Source organism: Panthera tigris, chromosome D4 (assembly GCF_018350195.1).
Source record: "Panthera tigris isolate Pti1 chromosome D4, P.tigris_Pti1_mat1.1, whole genome shotgun sequence".
NCBI classification, from domain to species: domain Eukaryota; kingdom Metazoa; phylum Chordata; class Mammalia; order Carnivora; family Felidae; genus Panthera; species Panthera tigris.
Genome location: NC_056672.1, coordinates 82740800 through 82764763, shown reverse-complemented (window position 1 = coordinate 82764763; position 23964 = coordinate 82740800). Strand labels below are relative to the sequence as shown.

The following is a 23964-nucleotide window of genomic DNA, read 5'->3' as shown; positions in this document are numbered from 1 at the left end:
TGTGCATGGTGGAATGTGAGATTACCTGCCGTAATGAGACCCCAGCAGCATACCTCAGGAAGGTAGTTAAAGTTTTAACCTTAACGGGTAATGTTACTTGTGGGTTTCTGTGAGGTAATTTATACTGCTCTCCCCTAACCCTGAAACTGTGTGGAAACAAAAATAAGAAAATGGTATGAAGTTGTGCTAAATTGATATTTTAAAATTCTACCCGGTAGTACAGATTTTGGAAACTGTTTGCGGCGGACAGCGTGTAGAGCAGAGTCGCGCTTGGAGTCGTCGTCACCCTGTCATAACGTTGGAATATGGTTTTTCTAAACTTGGAACTGCGGTGATACCAGAATATTGAAAAGATTTAAGGACTCACGACTTTGATTCCTGACAAGCACAGTGATTTCTTTTAACTGAGGTAAATTGAGTAGGGGTGACAGAGGAGCAAAAACGAGGCACGATGGAAAGTGCGTGCCTGGGCTTTGAAGATGTCTGGGCGCGAAGATTGATTTTTGCCTCTTGTGTAACCCCTGGAGCCCCAGTGTATGAAATCCAAAATCCAGGCGTGAAATGGGCTTAAGTCAGTACTTGAGGGTACTCTTAGGAGGAGGACCCTGTTTGTAAATTGCACTCAGCTTAACAAAAGTTTGTTCTCTTATCCTCTGACTACTACTTGCCCTGAAATGTCAAAAGAAAATGAAACTGCACTTGCCTTTCTTGATCAGTTTTGGTTAAGATTTATAATCAACCCGTGGCCTGATGGGAAAATTAAGTTAAATGGTATCTTTTTTTGATATACTGGGTGGTTGGAAAACAATTTGACTCAGTCTGTTTGCTGAGAGGTTTTATCCATGTGGGGAAAGGAAAACCTTTGAATGTAGTACTGATGTGGTGAATCGATAGGCTGTTGTTCTGGAGTTTGAGGAGTGTACATTCTGTATTAGAGAAATTCATCAGGATGTTCTTAGTTTTACCGGTTGTTAACAAGCACGATGAATTGCTGGAATGATTGAGTGGCATTATGTAAGCTTGCAGCTTTGAAGAATTTTAGAGGTGAACTATTTTAAAAAGGTGAACCCGTGAGCGGTCATCGGTTACACCTAAGGATCAGGCGAGCATCATTATTGATTTTGGAGACCAGTCGTTCTGAGGTTCTCGTCTTGAGTGAAAAAAAAACATGGGCTTGTGAGTCCGACAAACCTGTGTAGAATCTCAGGCCTTCTGTTGTTGGCCATGTGCCTTTGGGTTAGTCCTTTTCCCGGTCTGAGCCTTTGTTTCCTGGATTTGTAAATTGGACGTAAGGATTGTTTCTACCTTAAAGGGTTATTCGGAATAGTAAGTGGAAGAATGCACTTGGCACGGTGCCTGCACACAGTAATGTAAGTTCTTTTACTGTTTTCTTTTAGGATATAATTTCTAATGAAATACAATAAGTGAAAATGTGCTACTTAGTACAGTTCTTATTGACATGGCAATAAATTCTGTATGGAAGGTGTTCATGTGAACACAGGGTTTTATGGCATCATTTTGAATTTCATTTTTAGTATAATGGTTACTCATAATTGATTTGCTCCGAACTGGGGGTTGAAAAAGCAGAGTACTGAGTTACGATCCGTTGCCCGTTGCATCAGTAGTTCTGCACGAGTTAGGCTTTTGGTAACGGTGTTTGTGAACATTAGAGAAAGGGGGAGAATTAGATCAGGTTAGCATCTATCATGGATTTCCTGCGTATCAGGCACTGTGCTAGCAGTTTCTCCTATGCATAGAGTACGTTGGTTTAATCCTTATGACCACCCCGGTGCCAGATGGTTTTAGGCCTCTTTTGCAGATGAGGAAATTGGGACTTAAAAATGTTGACTTTACCACCAGGGTCACATAGTTCATAAGTAACAGGACTTGGATCTCCTGGGTCTTCATTTTCTTAAATTCTTTGCCGCGGCTCCTCCCTCCCTCCGAACAACCTTAAGTAACTGAGAGGGTATCTGAAGGCCGTGTGTGCCTGGGATCCCAGGAAAAGGTGATCAGCCGGGAGCCTCACAGAGGAGCGTCTGAGTTGGTAGCTCTGCACGATCTCCACCCACCTCTTGCCCCATAACTCCCCCCATCTGCTGTCTGCTTTACTTAGGTCTGTTCACTTTTACTTCCTTATAACTTTACTTTGCACACGGCCAAAACCTCATGACCACGATTTTCCCTTAGAACTTCACATTCTTTTGGCTCTTGCCCCCACAGTTGACGAACCCCCATACTTTTTCTGCCACTCTCCAGACGCCAGACAAGCATACTTCGAGAGCCCCTGCCACCAATGAAGTGGCATCTAAAAGTTGGCAAATGTTTTGGTTTTTTTCCAGAACAATAGCTTTTACTGGCTCTACCATTATCTTGTTTGTTTTTGGTGACACCTGTTAGGGGTGCCTACCGCAGGAGCTTACTGGTGCCTAGAATATATAATTTAAGTTAATCATTGCCTCCCATCAACCTACCAGAAAAACGGCTGCCAGGAAGTTATAAAAGGCCTTTCTGTGGTGGCCGAGTTTGTTGAGAGCTGGGTCAGTGCCCGTGACTGATGCTGGAAGTCCGGGCGGCACCCTCCACTTCCCGTCTCCTGCACTCCCACCTGACCACCGTTTCCTCCTCGCCATGCCGGCCTCCCGGTGCTGTTGATGGTCCTTCTCCCTGCCCCTGCCTGCCCACCGCCATCTCACTGAGAACGCTGTGATCACCTGCTCCACTTTCGCCTGCTTTGGCCTCTCCTCCCCTCCTGCTTCTGGGTTGCGGTTTCGTAAAGCTCAAACCTAACTACATCGTTTGCCGGCTTAAAATTCTCCACTTCCTCTCACCACCTCACGTGCAGGACCCGTGAGGTTCTCTGGCATTCAGCCACACTGCACTGCCTACCTGACCACACCTTTCTCCTCCTCCCCACTGTCATGGTTTTACTCCTTCCATCACTTCTGCCCCTTGGCTTGGCTATCATTTACTTGTATGTCAAGACTCAGCCCAGTCTTCATCACCTCAGCCCCATGATACCTCTGTACCTATAGTTCTCCCATCAGGCCTGCCTCTTAAGACTTCTTTACCACACTGTAGTGAGCTTATCTTCTTTTATAAAAATTTTTTTTTTAATTTTTTTTTTCAACGTTTTTTATTTATTTTTGGGACAGAGAGAGACAGAGCATGAATGGGGGAGGGGCAGAGAGAGAGAGGGAGACACAGAATCGGAAACAGGCTCCAGGCTCCGAGCCATCAGCCCGGAGCCTGACGCGGGGCTCGAACTCACGGACCGCGAGATCGTGACCTGGCTGAAGTCGGACGCTTAACCGACTGCGCCACCCAGGCGCCCCAAAAATTTTTTAATGTTTATGTATTTTTGAGACAGAGACAGAGTGTGAGTGGGGGAGGGGCAGAGAGAGACACGCACACACACACAGAATCCGAAGCAGGCTCCAGGCTCTGAGCCGTCAGCACAGAGCCCAGCACGGAGCCCAAACTCACTAACTGCGAGATCATGACCTGAGTAGAAGTTGGACGCTTAACCGACTGAGCCACCCAGGCCTGTAGTGAGATTATCTTCTTGTTTCCCTTCTCAACTCTACACTTTGGGCAAGGTCTTTGCTCAGACCTTATTTCCAGTGTTTAGCACAGTGTCTGCGGAGCATAGGAGTGTCAGCGTTAGTAAATGTTTGCTGAACCAAGCTGACCCGTACATTTCGTTCAGAGGTTTTGCATCATTTGAAATTTGCTTCGTACGTGGTCATCTTTAAACTTCCTCAGACAAAGGTGCTCTGTATTACGATGGATCTCCTTCTAGTCCTTCATAATCCTTGTGAGACTCTAGAAGCAGGATTGTGCTATAACACAGGCCCCGTAATAACCTTCCCACATGTGCCGTGCACTCTGCAGTGCTTTCTGTCCTCCAGACTTTGGAGGTGGGAAAGGCTCAATGTGAGTGTGGCTCTTGTTTTTTAATCTTTGTTGTGACCCAAGGAACAAATTCACTTCATTTTTCCCCCCTCTGTTTTCATCTGCAGGAATTTATTGGCAGAGTTATCACTGACCGCTGGAGAGAGAGAAATATTATGAAGATCTTATTACTACCTGGGGCAACTTGGTTTTCATTTGGAGGATTGTTGAGCATATTTCTTACTCTTTCTTTAAATCCAGTCTTGTTTTTTTCTCTGATTATATTTGATTCACTGCAGCCTTGGAAATATATATTTGTATACACATATGCTGTGAACGCTGATTTCTTCTTCTTGCAGAAAGCAATATGTTCCTGTCTCTCTTGGTCCTTTTCCCTCTGGAAGCTTAGGTGTTTTTCCTTCCATTCACAGTCTCAGAATCCAGCAAGACCTCTTGCTCCCCACTGATTTTCCTGTGGCGGGATAGGAGCACCTAGGCTTTGGTGATGCAAGGCACTGACCTGGCACCCATCCCTGACTCCCAGTCAGACACGGCCGTGTGCCATGAGTGCGTCAGCCAGCCTTTCTGGAGCCTCAGTTTCCTCTGCTCTCAGGCGACGATGAGGAGGATTAACTAAGTAACGTAAACGTTTGGCTCAGACCCAGGGACGTGGTGGGTTCCCCTGTTTTCTCACACCCTGGCCTCTCCTTCTACCCTAGAACCTGCTAATAATTCTGTTTATAAAGTCTGTGCGTCGGGGACGTTTCTGTCCCTTTATTCCTCCCAACAGCCCCTGGACAGAGGCATTAACTCTGTTCTTCCAACAGGCACCCCGTGGCTCCCAGAGTTCAGTGCCGTGTCCGTCAGTGACCCAGCTGTCCTGGCTTTTCTCTTTCCATAGTGGCAGCTTCTGGCCCATTTTGGCTCTGCGGCCTCAGACCTCTCTTCTCCTGGCCCTGAGTTGTGATCAGGCTCTTGCATCCTTTGGTGATCTGGGACAGGCCAGCTTGGCAGTGGCCTTGTTGGTAGTTCCTTGAATGTGAACACCCACCCCTTCCCATCCCTGCTGAAAACCTCTGAAATCACTCCTGCACTCCCCGCAGGTTGGTCCTTCCCTGTTTGCATCACCCGGGTCCTGGGTGCCCAAACAGCTGTGAGGGAAAGAAGTGGCAGCACCCTGTAGACCTTAAAGACACAGTCACTGCCTCGCTCCCCACCAGCTGCACCTCAGTTATGCCTGACAACCCGCAGGATCACACTGGCGGGCCGGGCCCCGTGGACCCCAACAGCTCGAGCCACAACCAAAACTTGGACACCTTTGCTTTTGTCACATAGCCCAGTCTGAAAAAAAATTAACCTTTTCCACCGTAAAATATGTGGCTACACGTGGGGTACGTCACCTGTTACACAGTGCGGGAAGCATTCTGCTTGTTGGGGGGGGGGGGGACTGTTTTAAACACTTTTTTGAGCTCTTTGAATTTTATTCAGCCATCAGCCACAAATGACTCCTTCAGGCCGCATCAGTGGCATAGGCAGAACCTCGGCGTGTCCACAGGCCACTGTGGAACGTTATGTTTAAACCTCTTCCTCTCTCACGTGTTTAAGGGTCTTTGAGTGCTCTTGTTCCCTGGTCCCCAGTTGGGACTGGTGCACTTCTGGAACTATCCCTTTTGGTCTAATCTGTCTCATAACTCATTTCATCTCTGAGTTTGGCAAAGCCACGAATGCATTTGAAGTTGGTGTTTCATGTTTTCATTCGTCGACATCTGCACCAAGCCCCGTGCTAGCAGCCTGGGATCCGGGGATGGAGACGGGGTGATTTTGGTCCTTTCGTTTGAACCCAGGCTCTCACCACACATCTGGACTTGTAATCTTTTCGGCTGCGGATCATCAGAGCAATAGCAGTTTTTGCCGTTTCGAGAAAATCGAAGTGACAAAAGATAATGCAGGTTTCCCAAGATGAATTTGGACTGATTCAGTTCTCTTTGGCTAAAATTCTTAGTTTTTAGTAAAGGAGCAAACTGTCATGAACTAAATGGTCCTTGCAGATTTCCTAGCAAACAGGAAAAGTGATGGAAGCTGTGAGAGAGTTCAGCTGTGTCACCATCCACAGCTCTCCCCGGAGCAGAGGTAGGACAGCCACTGTCCCCTGACTCCCGTGGGATGGTGGGGTGGAGGGCAAAGGGAGGCACCTGCGGTACCCCAAAGCCAGGAGAGCCAGGGCAGCCCTATTCTTCGTGAAGAAGGCTGAGTGTTTCTTCCTTTTTCATTCAGTGCCTCAGCCACACAAACGGGCCAAGTTTCCCAGCAAATAACTCATTGCATTTCTTTCTCAATTCTTAAAAAAGTTCTAGGTCAAGTCAGCTGTTTCGGATGGCTTGCCATCACAGGTACTCTCACACTCCAAAGCCGTATCTAAAAGTAGTGTGCCAGGGTTTCCATCAGATGCACATTTAATGTTTCGCCCGCCCCTAATGCATGTAAAACGCTGCTCAGCACGCGTAACTGAATGGTAGAACGTAGAGGGTTTATTTAAAGGGTAGTAATTTGATGCTGAACTGTCCAGGGTGCCCATTGGCTGGGGCACCTGCATTTTCCTCTGGCGACATTCCCAATCTAAAAATCACTTAAGTGAGAAGAGAAATTCGATTGTAGCCGTAGGCAAGGATAATGTGGAAAAGTTTCTTTGCAGTACTATTTTGGACCTGCACCATAGTGGATGCCGAGGTAATCTATCAGTTTGTGAGTGTCTACAAAATGCAACTCTCTAGATAACAGGTTTAAAGTAAAGATTTAATACAGTCTCCATCTCCTATGATGTTGCAGTGACAGTTTAAAACTCATTCTCTAAATCTCAGCAGACTTTATAGCTAGCAGTGGGCCAATATAAAGTTTAATGGCATTACAACACATAAATCATCTTTTAAAGATGCTACCAGTAGCTCCAATATTAAATGCAGACAATCGCCTGTGTTATAAATAATTTATCAAACACCATTTCAGATTAGCCTTCCATGCTGAGTTATTTATTTTAGCCTTTTCTGTACGATTCCTAAGGCACTTTTTGAAAGATCCATTACTGGTCAGTTTAATGAACTTGGGGGTCTGTTTTGTCCCCTCAAGCACTCGGGTACAGCTGTGGTGACCATTACATGGCCGACGCGGACCTCTTTGTGCCTTTTACAAGTGCTGCCCATTTGTCATGTAGCGGTAAATGGAGCTGCACATTGGAGTCGAGGGACACATTGCGCGATGCAGTGATGGAGACAAACAGATAGCTCTATAAAGTGCTGCTTGTCACAGCTGACTTGTAGTACAGTACATCACTCTTATTGTAATCTCATTTAAGAAGCCGGGGTGGCCCGGGGGACTGATATTCCCAGTTAGTTTGGTCTTTGTAGCCATAAAGCAGGAAGTGCTCCTTTTATATTCTCTGAACTTTTAGGGAGTGTGCTTTTTGCTTGGATTAATTATTACAGGAACTTCTTCACAGAACTGGGTGCAGATTCGTCAGCAGGTTTGTTTGGACCTCCTTCTCCTGGCCTGGGGTCTGGTCCAGGCGGTTGCTGCTTAGAGATAAACGGTCTCTGTGCTTCCAGGAGCCCTCTGGCTTGCTTCATTAAATAAGTTACCTTTTATTAAGCAACAGCTATATGCCAGACACTATAATAGGTGCTTTCTATACCTTATTTCTAATTCTTGCAGAAGTCCTGTGGTAAATCCTAATTTGTCATCACCGTACTACAGGGAGGGGAGAGTGAACTCAGAGAGGTGAAGTGACTTGTCTATGTTTGCATAGCAGTAAGTACGAAACGGGGTTCAGACCCAGTCTTTCTGCCTCCACCTCTGCCAGGTTAACTTTTAATCACCAGGTGGTGTGTTTTGGCTGAGGGTCTCAAAGTAAAAGGAAGCAGCCATTGGGCCAGAGGGCCATTTCTCCGGAAGCCAGGATGAGTCCTACTGGTTGGTGTGCACGCTGAATCCAAGTTCCCCTGTGACTAGCAACGTAAATCCATGAGCAGCTGGCTGGGGGAGGACGCCGGCCTGGCAGCGGGAAAGAGCATGGCACCTGGGCCTGACCAGCTGGGGTCACGGGCTCTGCAGGGTCCTCGTCAGAGCCCCTCTGTAGCAGCTGTCCCTGGGCAGATGCTCCTCAGAACTCAGGTTACCCCACGGCTTCCAGAAAAGGGAGGTGCAATTTCTCTATGAAGAATGAATCCTAGAGGAAGAAACGGTGCTTCCTGCATTTATTGTGGGCCAGAGATGGATAAAAATGTGGTGTTTTCCCCAGCTCTTGCTTTTAGTTTGTGGTTCTTCTCGATGGTATTCTTAAATATTTGGTAGAACTTGTTAAAGACAAGAGTTGTTTAATTGTGAAACTCCACTATAAAGAAAACACAGTATGAATATGCCCAGTAGCATATTTGCATATGTGTCTAGAATTCTGAGTGTGGAAATACAGTGGTAAAAGACAGTCTTCGACATACGAAGCATTTCCTGGAACATAGTAGGTGTCTTTTAAATATTTGTTGAAGACATTAACTGTGCAAGTAACGGGTAGACAACAAGTCCTTGGTAATTTTCACCCTGTTCGCCTTTTGACAGGTTTTGGTGGGGGTGGGGAATATGGGAAATAAGACATGGCTTCTTAGTACTGATCTCTACCATATTATTACAGTATAGAAATGTGTAAGGCGTGGTCTGTGGGCAAGGGAAACAGTGCTCCCCCACCGGTTGTGGAAATGACCACTGGAGGAACTGCTGGTTGGCCCAGAGATTAGTTGGCAGCCACCATCCTTCTCTTGAACATCCCCGGCTTCCAAAGATCCTAGGTGATTGAGGAGTGACATACCCCAAGTCAGGGAACTGCTGTCCACTGTCCCTAAGTCACCACGCAGGTTACTTGTGAGCTGGTGTGGTGCTGTGGCATTCTGGCTCTGAAGTCCAGTGGACCTGTTTTACTGGTTACTAGCTTGGTGACCGTGGGCAGGCCATTCACCCTCTCAGCTATAGTTTCTTTTCAGTACTAACTTCAGAAGAGGGTGAAGGGCGGAGGTAAAAACGATGATTGGCAGTATGCCTGACTCAGTACTTGACACGTTGTAGTTGGTGCTCAATAAAATGTAAGGTTCATTCCATTTCATGGCAGCTTCAATCCTGTGTACATGAGATGGGGGTGGGACTGGAAATAAGATTGCAGGCTTGTGAGATTTTTCTTCCTTAAGGAATTATCTTCTCTAGAATTGGTGGGGAGGAGAAGAATTTAAAAGGCATATTTTCTCAATTTTTAAAAGCCTTTTATACTTAAACAATAGCACGTACGATAATTTATCAATAAATCAAGCTATACATAGTACATTTTGCCCATTTTTAAGTTATTTAAGTTCATCTATTTACATTACAGAATATTTGCAAAATAGAGGCAGATGCGCCTGGGATCTCTGCACTGTCGCATTCTGGTATCTGTGTGCCCAGTTTAATTCATGGACATTAGATATGCATGCCTGATATCATGGGTAGATGTCCGTTTCCTCGGAGTCTTCCCCCATCCCCGTCCCCAAAATCTGCACTCAGTCCTGAGTGCTGCCAGTAGGGTTTGTGACACCCACCGGGTGCTGTTGGCTGGCTCGAGGCACCGGCAGCAGTGACGAGAAAAGCCGTGATGACAGAGCAAAGGAAATCCTCAAACAACAGAGAAGAGAAAGGAAGAGGAGAGGGTTGGTCAGGAGCAGGGGAATAAGGAAGGTGCCCTACACATACGCGCATGCGCACATGTGCAAATCTAGCCATTTAGTAAGAGAAACAAGTTGGAATGAGGCTTAACGAGCAAGTGTGTTAAGTTACTGGTTGGTTTTTGCTGTCTGTTTGGTAGCAGCAGCCACCTCCCTAAGATGCTTGCTTTGCTAGCACTTTCACTGGCTTTTGGCCCGTTGGGAGCCCCAGGAGAGATTTCCTGGTTAGAGGATCCTCTGTGAACGGATTCTCACGGGGCTGTAAATGCACAAGAGATAAACCAGCTCCGTTGGTCCCACATGGGTGCCACTCGGGAAGCGAAAAAACCTGGTGGCGTAAAGATCCAAATAACCCCTCAGCTCCTACTGCTGGGTTGCTTTGGATCCCACTTCCAGCAGAGCCCTCTCTATCCTCCTCCGAGTCTGTAGAGGGCACTCATGTCACTGGAATCCCACTTCCTGGCCTAGGGCAGGCAGAGGAGCAGGAGCCCTGAGTGCCTCAGATCCTTTCGCAAGGGAAAGTCAGCAATCTGCCCTTCGGGGATCTCAGGACGCCTTTGGGGCAGGGAGTGATATTTCTCAAAGGGTGGTATTTAGATGAGCTCTTTAGTTCAGCTTGCATGCTTAGGCACTCACGTGCTGGTGGATTAGGAAGGGGCAGCACAGGTTAGAGTCCCTTCCTTGGGAGAATGGTTCGTTTTTGTCCTTCTTGCCTGAAGAACTTGTATTTGATGTTCTCCACGTCCCACTGTGCTGCCTCCATTACCTGCCTTCTGTTTTACTGCCTTGTTTTCTACATGCCGGGCACGTGGCCTTTCAGCCCTTCCCGAAGCTTTGCTGACCCGGCTGGTGTTCCCACGGCTCCTTCTCAGTTATCTGTTAGCCCATATCACACTTGCCTTGTAGTTACTTAGGTCTCATACCCCCACTGGACTCTAAACCCCTACAGGGCAGAGACCTTGGGGCCTCATCCATCTCTGCAGCCCTGGCTTCTAGCATAGGACCTGGTGCGTGAGAGGCCTTCTCGGGTAAGAAATGAATTAATCCACTTAAGTAACTGTTGGTGACTTAGACTTGCTTCTAAGATGAGTAGAAGAGAGAGTGATTCAAAGAAATGAGTCACTTCAGTGAATTCGTAGGCTCTTTATTAGAAGGCAGTAGATTTTCTTGGGTAAGAGGTCCTGCCCTTGGCTTTGCCACCATTTTTCTAGAACTATAATGTTTTGGTGTATGTCTTACCACCCCCCCCTCCCCATGATACTGACTTCTTCATTATGTTACCTGGAGGCAGGTTCCAACCATTATTGCACACTTTTGACCAGGGGTTAGCAAACTACAACCCATGTGCTAAATCTGGCCCACCGCCTATTGTTAATAAAGTTTTATTGGCACGCAGCCACACACATTTGTTTATATATTGAGGGTGACTGTTTTGTGCTACCATGACTGAGTTGAGTAGTTACGACAGAGACAGTAGATCTACAAAACCTAAAATATTGACTTCCTGGCCTTTTACAAGAACAGTGTACTGACCCCTGTTTTAGATGTCCCGTTGCGGTCTGCCAGCCCACAGTCCTCGGTTATGCAGGGATTATCTGATGTGAAGCAGCATGTTGAAGAAGGGGTACGTGCATAAAGGGTTTGAAACACCTGTTCCAGCACTTGCCATTCGAGGAACATTCAGCACATTGTTGTGGTACTGTGCGATCTCTTCTTCATCTATAAAACGGGCATGGAAAATGTCTGCCTCACAGGTGATTCTGTGCCCTGCTTGTGAAAGCACTCTGTGGATGTCCGAGCAGGCCCTCAGAGCGACCGTGGACATTATTGCTGCTGTTCTCTTTCTCAGGAGGAGGAAGCCAAGAAACTGGTGAGTGAAGCCATTGCAGCTGGCATCTTCAATGACCTGGGGTCTGGAAGTAACATTGATCTCTGTGTCATCTGCAAGAGCAAGCTGGACTTTCTCCGCCCGTACTCCGTGCCCAACAAGAAGGGGACTAGGTGAGTGAAGGAGATGAAATTCTGCCTGTGGCCCTAATTTCCTTGGCCACTCTCAATCTCTCCGTGGCATTTCAACTGGGTTTTCTTGACTGTTAGCCACGTTAGGTTTAAGTAAATCCAGTGTCCCTGGGCCGGCCGGCCTGACACAACAGACCTGTGAGTCATTATTTGCTTTATTTGCTGTCAGGTGTAGGAAAGTGATTTAATTTGAAAATGGTGGTGGGAGAGGGAGAGCAGGGCCCAGGAAAGAGCCCTACCCTGGAGGGTTGTGGGGGAGAGGTTCGAATCGCCTGGTGTTCTTTCTCTGGTCTCTTAAAGAAGCCCCTGAATTCTGTATGAAATTCTGTGAGAAGCATTTTTTGGGGAAACCAGCCCATAGCTTTTCTCAGAGTGGTCCAGGAGTCGCAAGCAGTTATAAACCGTTCGTTAGGAGTCTCTGAAAGTCTTGGGAGCTGACTGGTGCCTCCTGCCCTCCAGGGAGCCCTGTCCTTTAGCCCGTGGCCATGTGCCGAGCAGGCTCCGTGTGTCGGTGGAGTGGCCCGGGCTCGGACTGGGGGACAGGGTTCTAGACGATTTGCTGAATAGAAGTGGAAGGTTTCCAGCCTCGTGGCTGGAGCATGCAGACGAGCTGCTCATTTGCGGTCTCCCATGGCCGTCCGGCCGTCCTCTGGCTCCCGGCCTCTTCTGTACCCTGCGTGGCTCAAGACGTGGCTCAAGACGTGGCTCCTGACCGCTGCTTCCAGCCACGTCCGTGCGAATGCAGCACGGCAGGATTTATAAACTCAACCACTTCCGTTTCGCCCCACAGCTAGCCCAGAGTGTGGCAAGCACCTTCTGGAATGCTTACTTTAACGCTCACTACTCATACCCAGATTCCAAATCGGGAGTAATTCCAAGGAAAGAGTAGAACATTGAGAACCAGCACTGCGCTCGGCATTGTGGGAACTCCCGTGTGCTCATGGAGGGTAGGACAGCTCAGCAGCAAGAAGTTCTCGCTCAGGGGTTGGAGAGATCTCGTTGCCTGGCGTGTGACTTCGGGCGCGTCAGTGTCCCAGTCTTTGAAATGATGGAGCTAGATTAGGTGATCTCTAACGACCTGTGGGGTACCTGGCGCTGTACTGGGGGAGCAGGCTTTGCCAAACTCCCTGATGGACTGCCTCCCCCATTATTTGCAAGATGCTGCGTGAGCTGAACAAGTCCATGGCGAAGAGTTCAGGGAGGGGGCGTGGTTACACTCCATCCAGACTGAACGGTGTCCTGGGTGAGGATTCCGGAAGCCATGTTGGAGCCACGGAAAAGTATTTGTGTTGGACAAGGAACCTGTGCTCAGCAGTAGCACATCTTAATTCTTGGAGACGCTGGCTTTCCTCTGGAAGGGAGACTGAACGAGAGCAGAAACAAAATGATCCCGTCGGCTGGTTGTGAGGGATTCAGTGAGGTGGTGTGAAAGGTGCCGGGCCCGTGGCAGGTGTGGGCAGCTTGCTCTCTAGACGGAGCTTGCTCGCTCCTCGGGCCCTGAGGCGGGTGCCATGTGGCGTCAGGCCCCGTGATGACAGTGTGTACTCTGGGATCTTCCCGTCACCTTTTCTGCCAGTGGCTGATCGCTGGGGCGCTCCCTGGGGTAGGGGAACCTCTCCCAGAGTGGGCAGTCCGGCGGGGGAGAGAGCGGGGGCAGAGCCTCAGGCCTGGGCAGGTGCAGACCCGGCCATGCACCTTCCTCTCGGCTCTGCCCCCAGCCCTCCGCAGCCCTGCTCCGGGAAGGAAGCCCTCTCTGCATGCCGACACCGGGCGCCATGACTAGGGTGGCGGGGCGGCGCCCGCGGCCAGGCCTCCCACAGATGTTGTGCTTCGGAGGAGTTGGGCGCAGCAGCCACGTGGGGCTCTGGCTCCAAGAGGACAGGCTGCCAAGGGCCGGTCTGGGGGAGGGAGCCACGTCTTCACACTGGCACGGACGGGTGGGGCACATCTTTAAAAGGTGCTGCTGGCCCCTCCTTGGAAGGGTGTGGTTGGGACCCGAAGGTTTGGCAGAAACGCGGCCAGCCATTCTTTGCTGCACAGGCTCCTCTGACGTCACCCACTTTTTTCCGCTTCCTGCTCCCTGTTTGAGCACAAGTGCCCACTCGAGGGGGTGATTTTCGAGGAGCACGTGGTCATGGCACAGCTAGCAGCCTTCTGTTAGTCCATGCCAGATTGACAGAAATAATGTCCCAGCTGGGGACAGACCAGAGGAACAGTTGGATTTGTATTGTTTGACGATATTGTAATTCCTGGCCCCAGTGTGAGAATTAGCAGCTCAAATGTGGATCTCACAGACCGCTTGTGCTCAGAGAAACCGCTGTCCACTCAGAGAGAGGTGTGGGGAGTGTCGTCGCGGTGATCCGCCACGCCGCCACAGGCAGCAGGCCACCCTCCTCGAGGCTCAAGGGTGTCGTCAACAGTGACAAGCCCAGAGTGCGGCTGTGGGCCATTTTTATACTTAAAATGTTCTTGAAGTGTTCAAGATAACATTTAAGTCATCCTTTTTTCTATACAAGAGAAGGGTGATGGCGGCTTAACAGATCTGCTTCCCGCTGATACTGAAAGGTGCTCTTGGGAGGTTGATGCTCGAAGGCGAATGACCAAGTGTTTTCCAGCATCTTCTGGGGATGGTAAGGTGGTGGGGAAGGAAATCTGAGTGCCCATTAAGTGCCAGGTGCTCTGCAGGAGTGCTTTTAATGCACATCTCTCCCAGGCGTCCCTATTTTGTGGCACTTGAGCACTGAGGAGAGCGAGCCTCGGGACGGCTGAATGAATCCCCCCCAGGCTACAGAGCAGGGAGTCAGGAGAGCCAGGCTCTGCGTCCGGGCTGTTCGCCACCTTACCTGAGCGCATGTCCCTCGCTCCGGCCCCGTGTGGGGCCCCTTGAGGAGATCCTAACTCGGCCTTTGTTTCTGTCCCGTTAGGTTTGGCCGGTACAGGTGTGAGAAAGGGACCACCGCAGTCCTCACGGAAAGGGTCACTAGCCTGGAATTCGAGGTGCTGGAAGAAACCGTGCAGACGATGGACACTTCCTGAATGGTGTCCGTGGATTGGGGTGGCGGGGTTACTGCTCTACCGGACGGGGGGCAGTGGAGGCTCCCCCGTAAGACATTCATTTGGCAGTGTGTGCTGATGAAACCCAATAAAAAATGAAAACCAAACTGAGTGGCTGAGGCCTGGGGGTCGTGTGGTTTTTTGGCCACCAAGGCTCAGTGACCTGGCCTGAGTGCCAGTCTGCGTTCAAGCAGGCGTGAGAGCAACGTCACCCTCCTGAAAGCAGGTGAGGCCTCATCCGTTGCAGCAGTCAGATGGACCTTTCTCCCCACCCCTTGTGCTACTTGTCTTTCTTCAGGGCGGTCCCAGGTTTTCTTGTTTTGTTTTTTTAGGGTGAGGGCAGCACAGCCTTTTACCTCAGCAGCCAAATAGGAAGAAAGTAGAGACGATCAGTTCTAAGTACGCAGAAAATGCAGGTAGGTTAGGTGGACAGTTTGCTTCTCCGTGGCCGTGTACAACTGGGTGCGCTCCACTTGGGCCGGTTTCACGGAAGTCAGAGGAACGCTTTGGGGCTGTCGGTAATGATTAGGATACCATCATTTCACAGGCACTCAGGCCTGCTGAATGGTTGAAATCTCATGCCTCCAGAGCGTTCTGGAGTAGGCAGTGTTGCTCTCATAGTGTTGGACGTAGATGGCATGCAGAAAGCAAGTTCATCTGGGTCTGAGGCGGATTCTGCCAAGGGTGACACAGTAGAGGCTCAGAGCCTTAAGCAGAGTAGGTGTTAAAAAAAACCTGTGTGGAATCAGAAAAACCTTCAGTGGTAGAGGCGAGGCAGAAGATAGGGCTTCGACTCTCCCCTAGAGATAGCGTGCTGGGATACACAAGAAAGAGTCCCGGCACCAAGGTCTTCCAGAATGAACCCACTCTCGGTCCAGCCCCCCCTTGTTAAAACTGCAGAGAGAGGGGTAGGGAGAACAATGCAATTACTTAGGGCAGCATTGTGGCTGACGATTGTCAGAATTATCTGGGGAGCTGAAGAAAATTCCAAGATTACTCAGAATGCCTGGGGTCTGAGAAATGTTTTTTAAAGGCGCCTCGAGAAATGTTGCTGACACACGAAGCTGTTTTAAAATTATGAACCCATGAATTGTACACATTCACAGAAGTGACCCCTCTTACCCCATTTTATTTCAAACATGGAGAACAAGTACAAAGCAAAGGTTGCGTCTGAAGAAAATGTCTCAAACCCGACAGTGTTACAGTAGAACAGAGTTCACACATGGAAACAGAGCAGTGGCCCAGCCCAAGTCCTTTATCCCCAGGGAGGCCTGGGCCCCTGGTCAGCAAGTTGGCTGCAAGCGGACCACCTGACCAGAACGCTAACAGAGCGGGCGGGCATGTCTCTATCTAGCTGGAGGGCTGAACTGTCACCAAGTCAGCGGGTGACAACTTAGACCATTTGAGGATTAACTTGAGTATAAGCAAACGATTTCCTTCAGAGCTTGAGTTTTCCTTAAGTTCACATTTATAAATTAGTCTTCACAGTTAATCCTATTTGGGAACAAATAAATGAACATAGTTCTGGTTTCCTATGCATAATACAACTGTATGTTAACTCTTGACTTACATGGTCCATGGGTCAGTTTTGTGAAGGGGGGAGTGGCAACCATTTTGGGATCGTCTGCAAGGCGATGATGCTAGGTAACTTGCAGATTTTATTTCAAATTCTGTCAGCAACGCTGAAGGTAGATAGTCTTAGTCCCAGTTTACAGATGAAGAAATTAAGGCTCAGGCTAAGGAAGATGCCCAGGGTCGCGGCGGGAAGTTGCAGAACCAGAACTTGCACAGAGAACAGCCCAAGGGCATGTTTTGTATTTGTTTTTTGGTTTTTTTTTGTACCCCATGCTTCCTTCCCACGGAGGACAACGCTTAACACTGATTGTTAAGTGACCTGCCGGCACTGAAGCAGGTGACGGAAGTGCCTGCTACACGGCAGGTGTTCAGGAGAAGGCGGCTGAGCCGGACTGCATGGAAGGCACACGTGGCTTCCCAATATTATTTGCCTTCTGAAGCTCTGTGCCAGATGCTGAGTTCTCCTCATCGTCATTCATCGAGTTATAAACATAGATAAAATATTAGGAAAATCACTCTGCTTAAAAAAAAAAAAATTTCCACCTTATCCTTTTACAACAGAGCAAGCACACAGCTTGATTTTTTAAAAAAGATTCTAAGAGCTAAACCGAACTTGCTACTAACCATTTTGAAAGGCTCACTACAAATCACACCGTCTCCTGCAACCCCCCTGTTCTTACAAACCTTGACAGGTCACTGAAGGAATTATCCTCAAGATTCACATTACAGTCCAGACACATGGGGCGCGTCAGTGGCTCGCCGAACCACTCACCCTTGGTAACAACCCAGCTGAGATTGTCCACAAAAGTTTAAAGAAAGGACTTTCGAATTTGACCACCAGTTTACGTGTGACCAGTGCCCCTCCCCCCAGCTGCTCTGCATTCGGCATCTGCTGTAAAGCCCGGCCCCCTCGGGGAACCCGCTGAACCCTCTTGTCTTAGTTGATCTAGGCTACCAGGCGGCCACTTTGGAGAGAAGACTCAAGTAAGGCAAAGTGGTGCGGCTCTGCTAAGGCACGCCGTGTCCACGTTCAGGTGCTTGAAGTCCACACGTGCATCTGTTTGGCAACCTGGTGCACATATCCGATGTCCGGTCTCTGGTTGGGGTCGGGGTAGATGCACATACTGACCAGTTCTCGCAACTGTAAGAGAGAGAACGCTGCGTGTTATTTGTAAGGAAGCAGCAGCCTCGTGAGGCTCTGCCGGCACTTGACCTGTCTGGACTCCTTCAACCCTCGCGGCTCTGGGGGGTGAGGGCTGGCACTTCCGGTAAGGGACGGGTGTGCAGGCACGGCCACCGCGGAGAGCCAGCCGAGACCAGTCCTGCGCCTGTCGGGCCCCGAAGGCCACGCTCCGAGACCTCGCGAGCGGGTACGTCCAGACAGCTGTGAACTTCCAGCTGCCCACGCTGCTGTGTGCGCGCGTGTGTGTGTGTGTGCGCGCGCGTGCTGTCGGTCATGCGGATACCCAAACCAGAGGACAAAACTCAAGGCGAGGGCTTATTGATGATAATAAATGCATTAACATGCAGCAGGGCTGCAGTCTGCCCACCCCCTGGCCTCTTTATTGTGCTCATGAAAGACAGAGCTTTTAATTATACAGACACCGAAGGCTGCTCCTGCCTCGGGGTGGGGGAGGGGCGCCTTGAGCCTCTGATCGCCTCGTTCTTCTGATAGCCAGAGTGCCAATTATTTTAATGGTAATTAAGATAATGACCTTAAAAAGCCTACGTCTCAACTTGCATCACTGGGCTCGCTGCAGTTTTAAATACCTGGTGCTGGAGGGGCTGGCCTGCCCTGGGGTGGGGGGCAACGGCGGAGAGACGCTTGGTTCCCAATAAGGGGGCTCGTGTGGACTCGGTGGCCACGCTCAGGGAGTCTGGGGAGGGCGGAGGGGTCACGCGGAGGCCCCGGGGCTACTGTACGTGCTCCACGTTTCACACCTGAGGTGTTTCGGGCTGCAGACGAGGTTTTTCCGGGTCGGGCATTGGGAGCATCTCCTCCAATCCGCGTGCCGCCTTTTTGGGGTTCCGCTGCTTTCTCGGCACCGGGAAGCCCCCCGGACAGGCGCTGAGGCCGAGTCTGCGGTCAGCCCAACACGCCTGGAGTCTGAGGCTGCCCACGACGAGCACGTACTTTTCAGAGCCCGACAGCAGTCAGGGGAAGGTGGCGGCTGGCCCCTGACAGCTTAATGTACCCAAGAAAAACACATCAGGGTAAAGTCATTGTGACTCCCAGTTACTCCTCTGTGAGTGGACTGTGCGGTTGGCAAGAAGGGCAAGTTTGGTAAACTTCAGAAATCAAGAGAAACAGACAATAAAGTGTCTTTATACCCATTTCTAAGAGGTGATGTAAACTTCAAAAGTGAGGTGTACTGAGTGACTCCAGTGCTAAGAAGCATCTCTCCTCACCACACTGCCTAGAAATGCTGGGTGTACGAGGTGAAAGCCAGATGCCCTGGGGAGTACGAGGTCACGGAGTTGGAATGATGGACTTGGGAGGGAAGGGGGCTGAGGGCTTTACTCAGCAGATTCATTCATTTCAGCTTCTGTCTGGAAGGCAGAGAGAAGTTGTGATCTGCTCCAAATTGCAAGTCTAAGCTTCTAAATGGTACAGAGTTCCAAATTTGTTAATTTACTTATTTTTTAAAGTTTTGAAAATGCTATTTGTTTGTTTATTTATTTATTTATTTATTTGAGAGAGAGAGAGAGAGAGAGAGGTGGTGGGGGGGGGGTGCGGGGGACAGAATCTGAAGCAGGCTCCAGGCTCTGAGCACAGAGCCCGACACGGGGCTGGAACTCGTGAACCATGAAATCATGACCTGAACTGAAGTCGGATGCTTAACTGACTGAGCCATCCAGGCACCCCTCCCAATTTAAAACGGTAAGAAAAGAGGGGCCCCTGGGTGGCCCAGTTGGTTAAGCATCCAACTCTTGATAACTGGGTCAGGTCATGATCTCGTGGTCACGGGATCAAGCCCCTCGTTGGGCTCCATGCTGAGCATGGAGCCTGCATGGGATTCTCTCTCTGCCCCTCCCTCTCCCTCGCCCACACACACACACACACTCTCTCTCTCTCTCTCTCTCTCTCTCTCAAAAATAAACTTAAAAAAAAAAAAAGGTAAGAAAAGAAAAACCAAATGCAACTATTAACTTGGTTAAGAAATCTAGTTTTTCCTTTCCTGCCAACTTCCACTCCAGAGCACTTCGACTTCTTCCAACGATACGTAGAAGAATTCTGTAAACCACTGAGGCAAAGGCCATGAGAGTGTGTACTGAACAACCCAAGGACTGTGTACTCCTGGTCCTCTCTCTCTCCTCTGGGAGCGTGCAAAGCCAGTGAGCACAGCCTTAAGTATGAAGCCTGCCAAGAGAAGGGTGGCTGACGACCCTTTTGGCTGGCCTGCCTGGACATGGGGTTCAAGCACGTTGGGAGACCTGGTCTCTGCTGCTCAAGCCCCCGGGAGACCAGGGCTGCTCCTTTCAGAACCTTCGGGATGGGGATCGCGGCGAGCTGCACAGGTGGCGCCTCATCCCAGCTGGACACCTGGGTACTGGAGACATGTGCCATCAAGATACGCTGGCACAGTGGTTGGGGGCGGAGTCTCTGGGTTCAAATCCTGCCTCCACCGCTCGCAAGTTACGTGACCTCGGGAAAGTTACTTTAACCTATCCGTGTCTCGGTTTCCTCAGTAAAGTGGGAGTTGGGGAGCGGGGAGGACTCAACGGTAAGTCATAAACGTGGGCTGTTACCGTGACAGTAGCTTCCAGTCAGTGTTAACCTGGTGCTAAACTGAGCGCATCACGTGCATTACCCTCATCCGTACGCCGACCCTGTGAGGTAGAGTCTAGGATCATCGCCACGTTACAGACGAGGAAACGGAGACTCAGAAGGGACTCACCCGAGGACGGTGAAGGGAGCGTGCAAGTGAACACATCCGTCTCAGCCCTCACACCCTCACATCAGCCTCAGCCATCTGTCACATCCGCCCTCAGCCAGGCTGTGTCGTAAACCTGCCATTTCACCTTCACATTTGATTCACAAAGGTGAAATCTTAGCCCTATTTTCAAGAAGACGGACCTGAGGAAGGGGACGCTCAGCCAGTAGCTGGCACGACCCAATGCCAGACCTGTCCGTCTGGACCCAGAGCAGAACGCTGACGGTAAGAACCCAAGGTGTGACTCAGGTCTGTGACAGTAGGGAGACCAGTCCGCTTGCCGTGGCTTCCGGTCGTGGGAGCGGAGTAGCAGCCGGCCGGCCGGGCTACGGGGCAAGCCAAGGCCCCGCCGCCTCCCGCCTCCGCATCTGGTTCCTGTTGTCCGACACCACGTGGAGCCCGTCTCCGCGACCCGCAGCAGCGAGCGTCCCACTCAAGCACCGGGTTGGGAGCCAAAAGGGCAGAAGTGTGCCCACGGGGCCTCCCCGGCCAGCTCCTGCTGGATTCGGTGCCGGTGGGCAGGCCACAGACTGCTGCTGGGGGCCCACACTGGTGTCTGTGAAACCTCTCCCGTAAAACTAATCTACTTTGCCCCCTCACTGAGTCGCTTTCCCAGAAATGTCCACCCGGCGAGGTGAACCCCCGCCCAACCCCACAAGATGCCTCTGCTCGTGAGCCACTGCTGGCCATCGGAGTCCCCAGGTCTGGTGACAGCAAACCCACCTTCTCAGAGTAATGTTCTCCAGGGAGAGGTGGGTAGTCACATTGCTCGATCTTCTGGCAGAGGGAGAAGAGATTCATTTTATCTCCATAGAAGGGGCTCTGGAGAGCTGCCATCTGCAAGGGGAGAGGGTGAGAGGCATGAGTTTGCAGCCCTGAGGTCCGGGGACAAAAGGGACCGCTCCGGATGGCCGTACGGTCCTTCTCTGGTCCTTGCTGCGACTGTCGGGCAGGCTGGCTTCACAACCCCGACGAAGCTGGGATTCAATAGAAAGCAGCAGTTTTAACGTGATCCTTGTCTTATAAGCAAAGCAAGCGGCACAAGGTTTCAGTGACAAAACCCGAAGGGCAACGAGGCGGGGCCAGCCTCGCGCAGGCACACCCCGCCTCACACCTCAGCTCCCAAGGCCTGAGTTTTGGCCGTGCGTGCCGCGCCGGCAGACGGAAAGAGGCTCTGCTCACTGGGATCGGGGCCCAGCAGGCCCGCTCTGGTACCCTGTCTTCTACTTCTAAGAAGCAATTCCAAAGACACCCGTGGGAGGATGTCCGAGGAGTACATTTACGGAATTACTTACCTGAGGACTAGCGTGTTGGGAGTGGTGGGGAGGTAAGGTTTTGGTTTGCATTCTGGCTATTTCGCTAGCTGCGAGTTCAGGGTTCTCTTTGGAAGCTGGACGCCCAGACATCATCAGGGAGGAGGGGCGGGAGGAAGAAGGCTGGCCGCCGGCCACCGACTGCAGGGGCCTGGGACCCTCCGCTGGGCAGAAGCTCCAAGGTGGGAGCAAGTGCCCGGCTCTGCGCTCTGCCTGCTGCGTCTTCTGTCTTCTGCCCTCTGGTCTCTTCGTCCATAAAACGCAAAGACGCTCCACGCACAGGGCTGTGGGGAGGCGTGGCTGGCACCAGAGGCGCCAGGAGCTGAGGCTTCCCGGACTCCCCACCCCGACCGTTCAGGGCACTACTGGCGGGGTGTCTTCAGAGGGGGTACGTGGGAGCTACGGGCGGCTCCGTCAGGCAGCCGCGTGGCGGCCCAGCGCAGTGCCCGCCGGCCCCATCTGCTGATTAATCCACGATGGGATTCAAGTGCTTCTTGTCACTCCCACTCACTGTCGCCTGCCGCCGAGAGACGGCCCAACGCCTCCCGCTGATGAAGTGCCCTTGGGTAATTGTGCCTGCCCGTCCGTTTGGCCTCGGTTCCCTTCGAGGAGCCGGGCTGCCAAGGCCACTATGTGCAGACTCCTTGGCCGGGGCACTGGGCTACCCGAGGACTCCTCACTTGTCCTCGGGCCCCGGAGGACAGGCCAGCAAGCGTGATCTCAGGGCAGGAGGGAGCCCACGGGTGCTGGGTTTATGGGTGCCCGCTAGCTTTAGTGTCCCGGTCTGCCCCCAACCTCTGTGCACCCCCGTGAACAGGTCCGGTGGCCCCCAGGGCAGGGCCGGCCTCCTTCAGGAGGGCCCAGGGGGCTTCAGACCCAGGCAGCATCCTTGGGTCGACACACGGCCTTTGGGGAAGCAGCTGAGCGTGACCGGGAGACTCTGGTTTCCTCTGACCCCGGTCCAGGCGTCTGCCCGGGGCGGCACCTGTGCGCCCAGGTGCCTGGGCCACGCTCGAGCTTTCAGGTGGATGTTCAGGGCCGGCCTCACCCCTCCTCCCGTGACCAGGGACTCCGACCCGCCCTGAGGAGGGCTGCGGGGAGTGGCCCTGGTCCTCGGCAGGGAAGGCTGTGTACGTGGAGGCCCTGCCCACCGCGGGCTCCGCCAGCCTGACGGGGAGCTGGCTTTACCACTGAGTGTGCAAAACGGCATCGCTCGGGTGATGCGTTTCCAATAGTTAAAATGAGAGCCTCGGGTGCAAAGGGTTAATTGGGCAGCTTCAAAAGGACATCTGTTGCCACAGCGGAGAGCAGCTGAGGCTCCGGGGCGGTCACTCGGGGTGATCTGCGTGCCCCGCGAGTCGTGGCTAGATGATTAAGACAGATTTTCCTGGAAAGTGTTTCTGTTCAGAGTAGAAAGGACATTTAAAATGTTGGTCCACTAACACAGGCCCTGACTTTCCATGTGTCGGAGCTGGGAGGCTGGCGAAGCCCTTCGACGAGCCAACCTGATCTGCACAAACCTTGCTGTTTAGGAGTCCAAAAGGGCCCCAGAAATCGGTGGCCTTCAGCGCACCCCTGCCTCCTTTCCGGCACCCTCCCACACAGGCCTGACCGGGGTCGGCAGCGGCTCCACCAGGGAAGCCCTCCCCCCGGCCTCCCCGCTGACAGCGGCTTCTCCATCCACACAGGCAGATTCTAGTGGCAGCGACATCCCCCCCGCTGCCCCTCCAGCTGCGGGCCCTGGGCCTTCCACCCGGATCAGGGCACTGGGCTGTGAAGGAACCTCGGGCTGCCCGAGAGGCTGGGATTAGAACGATTACCCCGAACGACGAGATCCTCGCACCGGCGACCACCCACGTCTGCACGGGCGACGCAGAGGAGGAATCGCCGTCTGGGGCCGATCCTGGCCGTCTGTCAGGGCTGCTGGAGCCGTGGCTCTCAGCGCTGCTCCTCAAATGCAGAACTGTCCCTCTGTGGCGTTATCGGGATGACACACGACCGGGGACCCGGGAGAGTGCCGGCACTAGCCCCCGCCGGGGGAGCTCGGAGAGACTGGTGTGCGATCTGAGGTGTCACAGGAAGAAGGGCAACTGCCTTTGACTCCTGCTCTGTCGGGGCCTCCGACGCCCATCTTGTCACCTAGTGTCTCCCAGAGGCCAATCACCAAGCGGTCTGCAGCCCTGTTCTGCCACGAGGTAAAGGGCAGCCGGACCACGCTCTGGGTCAAGCCACGATTCCAAACGCGCCTCTGCGCCAGGGGCGGCTGATTCTTAGTCTGTTTCCCCCACTGCTTTCTTGCTGGGTCTCAGTCCCTTGAGGCTGCTGTGAGAAGGTCCCCCGCCGAAGATCCTGAGGCTGGCACCGGATGAGCCAATTCCTTCAGCTCGTGCTTCAGAGCTGAGCTCTCGTGTAAATAAATAAATTCCGCAGAGCCCGGCCAGT

General features: G+C 51.6%; 2 protein-coding genes across 4 annotated transcripts in view; one reads left to right on the top strand and one right to left on the bottom strand.

Moving 5' to 3' along the window:
* Positions 1 to 14806, top strand: part of PSMB7 (proteasome 20S subunit beta 7) — a 59159-nt gene extending 44353 nt beyond the window's left edge. Inside the window, exons 7-8 of the mRNA XM_007094386.2 lie at positions 11476 to 11627; positions 14570 to 14806. Of these exons, the coding sequence (XP_007094448.2) occupies positions 11476 to 11627; positions 14570 to 14681 (264 nt within the window). The 3' untranslated portion in view covers positions 14682 to 14806. The remainder of the gene's footprint in view (positions 1 to 11475; positions 11628 to 14569) is intronic.
* Positions 14807 to 15808: 1002 nt separating this feature from the next.
* Positions 15809 to 23964, bottom strand: part of NEK6 (NIMA related kinase 6) — an 85404-nt gene continuing 77248 nt past the window's right edge. For all 3 annotated transcript variants that reach the window (XM_042964130.1, XM_015543074.2, XM_007094385.3), the window contains exons 9-10: positions 20933 to 21046; positions 15809 to 17415 (exon numbers count right to left, since the gene is read on the bottom strand). In XM_042964130.1, the coding sequence (XP_042820064.1) occupies positions 17305 to 17415; positions 20933 to 21046 (225 nt within the window). In that variant the 3' untranslated portion in view covers positions 15809 to 17304. The remainder of the gene's footprint in view (positions 17416 to 20932; positions 21047 to 23964) is intronic.